Source organism: Pristiophorus japonicus, unplaced genomic scaffold (genome assembly GCF_044704955.1).
Source record: "Pristiophorus japonicus isolate sPriJap1 unplaced genomic scaffold, sPriJap1.hap1 HAP1_SCAFFOLD_281, whole genome shotgun sequence".
NCBI lineage: Eukaryota > Metazoa > Chordata > Chondrichthyes > Pristiophoridae > Pristiophorus > Pristiophorus japonicus.
Genome location: NW_027252571.1, coordinates 608,020 through 615,519, shown reverse-complemented (window position 1 = coordinate 615,519; position 7,500 = coordinate 608,020). Strand labels below are relative to the sequence as shown.

Sequence of the window (7,500 nt, the reverse complement as noted above, 5' to 3'; positions counted from 1 at the left end):
CGGGGGGTTGGCGGGGCGGGGGGGGTCGCTCAGTCCCACACCGGGTGTGTGAGGATCAGGCTAACTCCAGCACTCGGCCGAGAATGGAGCCTGGGCATTTCCTGCTCCGTGTTGGGTGGTGGCGGGGGGTCGCTTAGTCCCACACTGGGTGTATGAGGATCAGATTAACTTAGCACTAGGCCGAGAATAGAGCCTGGGTTTTTCCTGCTCTGTGTGAGTGTGTGTGTGTGTCTGTGTGGGAAAGGGGGCGGTCGGAGGTGGGTAAAACTCACCACACAGCTTCCGGAGGGTCTTCTCGGAATAGTTGTCGCGATCGCAGCCCTTGGCGACGTGATTGGTCTGGAGTTCCACGCTGGCCTGTATGTTCCAAACCGCCTCGTCGCAGGTCTCCAGGTGGATGTGGGGGAAGAGGGGTTGGGCCCCGGTCCCAGGGATGTACTCAATCCGCTTGTTCCAACCTACAGGAGGGCGGGTACAGCACGGGGTTTAACGTCTAATCCGAAATACGGCCCCTCCGACAGAGCAGCACTCCCTCAGTACTGCCCCTCCGACAGTGCGGCGCTCCCTCAGTACTGACCCTCCGACAGAGCAGCACTCCCTCAGTACTGCCCCTCCGACAGTGCGGCGCTCCCTCAGTACTGCCCCTCCGACAGTACGGCACTCCCTCAGTACTGCCCCTCCGACAGTGCGGCGCTCCCTCAGTACTGCCCCTCCGACAGTACGGCACTCCCTCAGTACTGCCCCTCCGACAGTGCGGCGCTCCCTCAGTACTGACCCTCCGACAGAGCAGCACTCCCTCAGTACTGCCCCTCCGACAGTGCGGCGCTCCCTCAGTACTGCCCCTCCGACAGTGCGGCACTCCCTCAGTACTGCCCCTCCGACAGTGCGGCACTCCCTCAGTACCGCCCCTCCGACAGTGCGGCACTCCCTCAGTACTGCCCCTCCGACAGTGCGGCACTCCCTCAGTACCGCCCCTCCGACAGTGCGGCACTCCCTCAGTACCGCCCCTCCGACAGTGCGGCGCTCCCTCAGTACTGTCCCTCCGACAGTGCGGCACTCCCTCAGTACTGCCCCTCCGACAGTGCGGCACTCCCTCAGTACTGCCCCTCCGACAGTGCGGCACTCCCTCAGTACCGCCCCTCCGACAGTGCGGCGCTCCCTCAGTACTGCCCCTCCGACAGTGCGGCGCTCCCTCAGTACTGCCTCTCCGACAGTGCGGCACTCCCTCAGTACCGCCCCTCCGACAGTGCGGCGCTCCCTCAGTACTGCCCCTCCGACAGTGCGGCACTCCCTCAGTACCGCCCCTCCGACAGTGCGGCACTCCCTCAGTACTGCCTCTCCGACAGTGCGGCACTCCCTCAGTACCGCCCCTCCGACAGTGCGGCACTCCCTCAGTACTGCCTCTCCGACAGTGCGGCACTCCCTCAGTACCGCCCCTCCGACAGTGCGGCACTCCCTCAGTACTGCCCCTCCGACAGTGCGGCGCTCCCTCAGTACCGCCCCTCCGACAGTGCGGCGCTCCCTCAGTACTGCCCCTCCGACAGTGCGGCACTCCCTCAGCACTACCCCCTCCGACAGCACAGTACGGCGCTCCCTCAGCTCCGCACTGGGAGCGTCGGCCTAGATTTTGTGCTCACGTCCCTGGAGTGGGACTCGAACCCACGACCTTCTGACTCGGGGGCGAGGATGCTGCCCACTGAGCCAATGCGGACACAGGAGACCAGGTGAGTGTCGAGGGGATCGGAGCGGGATAAAGAACGCGGCTGTTCGCGATCGGTCGGTGGGATAGCCCCTTACCCAGCCAGGCTGGCCTACAGGTGGGCTTCACTTCCACTTCCACCTGGGCATCCTCTGATGACCGCTTTTTGCCGCAATCGTAGGCCGTCACTGCGAAGGTGTACAGACGTTTATTTTTGATATCCAGCTTCTCAGTGTTCCTGATGTTGCCTGGGAGAGAGAGAGAGAGAGAGCAGGGTTGGGTGTGTGAAATGAGCTTTCATCCGCATCTCTGCGACGTAACTAAACCCGCCTGTTCCCACCTCCATCACATCGCCCGTCCCCGTCCCCCTGCCTCAGCTATTCCGCTGCTGAAGCCCTCGTCCGTGCCTCCGTTACCCTCCAGACCTGACCATTCCAACGCGCTGCGCTCCTGGCCGGCCTCCCACGTTCTACCCGACGTCAAGTGGAGGTGATCCAAAACTCGGCTGCTCCCGTGTCCTAACTCGCACCGAGTCCCGCTCACCCATCACCCCCTGTGCTCACTGCCCCGTGTCCTAACTCGCACCGAGTCCCGCTCACCCATCACCCCCTGTGCTCACTGCACCGTGTCCTAACTCACACCCAGTCCCGCTCACCCATCACCCCCTGTGCTCACTGCCCCCGTGTCCTAACTCGCACCCAGTCCCGCTCACCCATCACCCCCTGTGCTCACTGCACCGTGTCCTAACTCACACCCAGTCCCGCTCACCCATCACCCCCTGTGCTCACTGCCCCCGTGTCCTAACTCGCACCCAGTCCCGCTCACCCATCACCCCCTGTGCTCACTGCCCCCGTGTCCTAACTCGCACCCAGTCCCGCTCACCCATCACCCCCTGTGCTCGCTGACCCCGTGTCCTAACTCGCACCCAGTCCCGCTCACCCATCACCCCCTGTGCTCACTGCCCCCGTGTCCTAACTCGCACCCAGTCCCGCTCACCCATCACCCCCTGTGCTCACTGCCCCCGTGTCCTAACTCACACCGAGTCCCGCTCACCCATCACCCCCTGTGCTCACTGCCCTGTGTCCTAACTCGCACCGAGTCCCGCTCACCCATCACCCCCTGTGCTCACTGCCCCGTGTCCTAACTCGCACCGAGTCCCACTCACCCATCACCCCCTGTGCTCACTGCCCCGTGTCCTAACTCGCACCGAGTCCCGCTCACCCATCACCCACTGTGTTTGCAGGGAACATTAAGGCGGATTGCAAAAGTTTCTATAGATATGTAAAGAGAAAAAGGTTAGTAAAGACAAACGTAGGTCCCCTGCAGTCAGAATCAGGGGAAGTCATAACGGGGAACAAAGAAATGGCGGACCAATTGAACAAGTACTTTGGTTCGGTATTCACTAAGGAGGACACAAACAACCTTCCGGATATAAAAGGGGTCGGGGGGTCCAGTAAGGAGGAGAAACTGAGGGAAATCCTTATTAGCCGGGAAATTGTGTTGGGGAAATTGATGGGATTGAAGGCCGATAAATCCCCAGGGCCTGATGGACTGCATCCCAGAGTACTTAAGGAGGTGGCCTTGGAAATAGTGGATGCATTGACAGTCATTTTCCAACATTCCATTGACTCTGGATCAGTTCCTATGGAGTGGAGGGTAGCCAATGTAACCCCACTTTTTAAAAAAGGAGGGAGAGAGAAAACAGGGAATTATAGACCGGTCAGCCTAACATCGGTAGTGGGTAAGATGATGGAATCAATTATTAAGGATGTCATAGCAGCGCATTTGGAAAGAGGTGACATGATAGGTCCAAGTCAGCATGGATTTGTGAAAGGGAAATCATGCTTGACAAATCTTCTGGAATTTTTTGAGGATGTTTCCAGTAGAGTGGACAAGGGAGAACCAGTTGATGTGGTATATTTGGACTTTCAGAAGGCGTTCGACAAGGTCCCACACAAGAGATTGATGTGCAAAGTTAAAGCACATGGGATTGGGGGTAGTGTGCTGACGTGGATTGAGAACTGGTTGTCAGACAGGAAGCAAAGAGTAGGAGTAAATGGGGACTTTTCAGAATGGCAGGCAGTGACTAGTGGGGTACCGCAAGGTTCTGTGCTGGGGCCCCAGCTGTTTACACTGTACATTAATGATTTAGATGAGGGGATTGAGTGTAGTATCTCCAAATTTGCGGATGACACTAAGTTGGGTGGCAGTGTGAGCTGCGAGGAGGATGCTGTGAGGCTGCAGAGTGACTTGGATAGGTTAGGTGAGTGGGCAAATGCATGGCAGATGCAGTATAATGTGGATAAATGTGAGGTTATCCACTTTGGTGGTAAAAACAGAGAGACAGACTATTATCTGAATGGTGACAGATTAGGAAAAGGGAAGGTGCAACGAGACCTGGGTGTCATGGTACATCAGTCATTGAAGGTTGGCATGCAGGTACAGCAGGCGGTTAAGAAAGCAAATGGCATGTTGGCCTTCATAGCAAGGGGATTTGAGTACAGGGGCAGGGAGGTGTTGCTACAGTTGTACAGGGCCTTGGTGAGGCCACACCTGGAGTATTGTGTACAGTTTTGGTCTCCTAACCTGAGGAAGGACATTCTTGCTATTGAGGGAGTGCAGCGAAGGTTCACCAGACTGATTCCCGGGATGGCGGGACTTACCTATCAAGAAAGACTGGATCAACTGGGCTTGTATTCACTGGAGTTCAGAAGAATGAGAGGGGACCTCATAGAAACATTTAAAATTCTGACGGGGTTAGACAGGTTAGATGCAGGAAGAGTGTTCCCAATGTTGGGGAAGTCCAGAACCAGGGGTCACAGTCTAAGGATAAGGGGTAAGCCATTTAGGACCGAAATGCGGAGGAACTTCTTCACCCAGAGAGTGGTGAACCTGTGGAATTCTCTACCACAGAAAGTTGTTGAGGCCAATTCACTAAATATATTCAAAAAGGAGTTAGATGAGGTCCTTACTACTCGGGGGATCAAGGGGTATGGAGAGAAAGCAGGAATGGGGTACTGAAGTTGAATGTTCAGCCATGAACTCATTGAATGGCGGTGCAGGCTAGAATTGCTGAATGGCCTACTCCTGCACCTATTTTCTATGTTTCTATGTGCTCGCTGCCCCCGTGTCCTAACTCGCACCGAGTCCCGCTCACCCATCACCCCCTGTGCTCACTGCCCCCGTGTCCTAACTCGCACCGAGTCCCGCTCACCCATCACCCCCTGTGCTCACTGATCGACATTGGCTCCCGGTTAAGCAACGCCTCGATTTCAAAATTCTCATCCGTGTTTACAAATCCCTCCATGGCCCCTCGCTCCCTCCCTATCTCTGTAACCTCCTCCAGCCCTACACCCCTCCCTATCTCTGTAACCTCCTCCAGCCCCTACACTCCTCCCTATCTCTGTAACCTCCTCCAGCCCTACACCCCTCCCTATCTCTGTAATATCCTCTAGCCCCTGCACCCCTCCCTATCTCTGTAACCTCCTCCAGCCCAATACCCCTCCCTATCTCTGTAACCTACTCCAGCCCCTACACCCCTCCCTATCTCTGTAACCCCCTCTGGCCCCTACACCCCTCCCTATCTCTGTAACCTCCAGCCCACAACCCTCCCTATCTCCGTAAACCCCCTCCAGCCCTTACACCCCTCCCTATCTCTGTAACCCCGTCTGGCCCTTACACCCCTCCCTATCTCTGTAACCTCCTCCAGCCCCTACACCCTCCCTATCTCTGTAACCTCCTCCAGCCCCTACACCCTTCCCTAACTCTGTAACCTCCTCCAGCCCCTACACCCCTCCCTATCTCTGTAACCTCCTCCAGCCCCTACACCCCTCCCTATCCCTGTAACCTCCTCCAGCCCCTACACCCCTCCCTATCTCTGTAACCCCCTCCAGCCCCTACACCCCTCCCTATCTCTGTAACCTCCTCCAGCCCCTACACCCCTCCCTATCTCTGTAACCTCCTCCAGCCCCTACACCCCTCCCTATCTCTGTAATCTCCTCCAGTCCCTACACCCCTCCCTATCTCTGTAACCTCCTCCAGCCCCTACACCCCTCCCTATCTCTGTAACCTCCTCCAGCCCCTACACCCCTCCCTATCTCTGTAACCTCCTCCAGCCCTACACCCCTCCCTATCTCTGTAACCTCCTCCAGCCCTACACCCCTCCCTATCTCTGTAACCTCCTCCAACCCTTACACCCCTCCCTATCTCTGTAACCTCCTCCAGCCCCTACACCCCTCCCTATCTCTGTAACCTCCTCCAGCCCCTACACCCCTCCCTATCTCTGTAACCTCCTCCAGCCCCTACACCCCTCCCTATCTCTGTAACCTCCTCCAGCCCTACACCCCTCCCTATCTCTGTAACCCCCTCCAGCCCCTACACCCCTCTCTATCTCTGTAACCTCCTCCAGCCCCTACACCCCTCCCTATCTCTGTAACCTCCTCCAGCCCCTACACCCCTCCCTATCTCTGTAACCTCCTCCAGCCCTACACCCCTCCCTATCTCTGTAACCTCCTCCAACCCTTACACCCCTCCCTATCTCTGTAACCTCCTCCAGCCCCTACACCCCTCCCTATCTCTGTAACCTCCTCCAGCCCCTACACCCCTCCCTATCCCTGTAACCTCCTCCAGCCCCTACACCCCTCACTATCTCTGTAACCCCCTCCAGCCCCTAGACCCCTCCCTATCTCTGTAACCCCGTCTGGCCCTTACACCCCTCCCTATCTCTGTAACCTCCTCCAGCCCAATACCCCTCCCTATCTCTGTAACCCCCTCCAGCCCCACAACCCCCCGAGATGTCTGCGCTCCTCTAACTCTGCCCTACTGACCATCCCTGATTATAATCGCTCCACCATCGGTGGCCGTGCCTTCTGTTGCCTGGGCCCCAAGCTCTGGAACTCCCTCCCTAAACCTCTCCACCTCTCGACCTCTCTCTCTCCTCCTTCAAACCCGCCAAGCTTTTCGTCACCTGTCCCTAATTTCTCCTTCGGCGGCTCGGTGTCAAATATTTCCTCCCGCAATACTCCTGTGACGCGCCTTGCGACGATTCACTGCATTAAAGGCGCTATTTAAATATAAGTTGTTGTTGTTGAGACCTCTTGCGGAGAGAAAGACGTTCACGATCACCGCACGTCCCAAAGCGCTTCACAGCCACTGAAGTACTTTTGGAGTGTGCTCACTGTTGCATTGTGGGAAACGCGGCAGCCAATTCGCGCACAGCAAGATCCCACACACAGCGAACGTGATAATGATCCAGATAATCTGTGTTTTTGTGATGTTGATTGAGGGATAAATATTGGCCCCAGGACACCCGGGGAGAACTCCCCCCGCTCTTCTTCCAAATAGTGCCCCGGGATCTTTTACATCCACCCGAGAGAGCAGACGGGGCCTCGGTTTAACGTCTCATCCCGAAAGACGGCACCTCTCGTGTACGAGTGCAAGAGACAATTAGTAGTGAGACCTTAGCGTGTAGGTACAGCAAGTGATCAGGAAGGCCAATGGTATCTTGGCCTTTATTGCAAAGGGGATGGAGTATAAAAGCAGGGAAGTCTTGCTCCAGTTATACAGGGTATTGGTGAGGCCACACCTGGAGTACTGCGTGCAGTTTTGGTTTCCGTATTTACGGAAGGATATACTTGCTTTGGAGGCAGTTCAGAGAAGGTTCACTCGGTTGATTCCGGGGATGAGGGGGTTGACTTATGAGGGAAGGTTGAGGAGGTTGGGCCTCTACTCATTGGAATTCAGAAGAATGAGAGGTGATCTTATCGAAACGTATCAGATTATGAGGGGGCTTGACAAGGTGG

At 56.6% G+C, this 7,500-nt stretch overlaps 1 protein-coding gene across 1 annotated transcript in view; it reads right to left on the bottom strand.

Annotated features, from left to right (window-relative positions):
- The window catches only part of LOC139247681 (calsyntenin-3-like), a gene marked incomplete at its 3' end in the record, with an annotated part of 278,480 nt that overhangs the window by 265,184 nt on the left and 5,796 nt on the right, over positions 1–7,500 (bottom strand). The window contains exons 4-5 of the mRNA XM_070871764.1: positions 1,798–1,947; positions 273–458 (exon numbers count right to left, since the gene is read on the bottom strand). Of these exons, the coding sequence (XP_070727865.1) occupies positions 273–458; positions 1,798–1,947 (336 nt within the window). The remainder of the gene's footprint in view (positions 1–272; positions 459–1,797; positions 1,948–7,500) is intronic.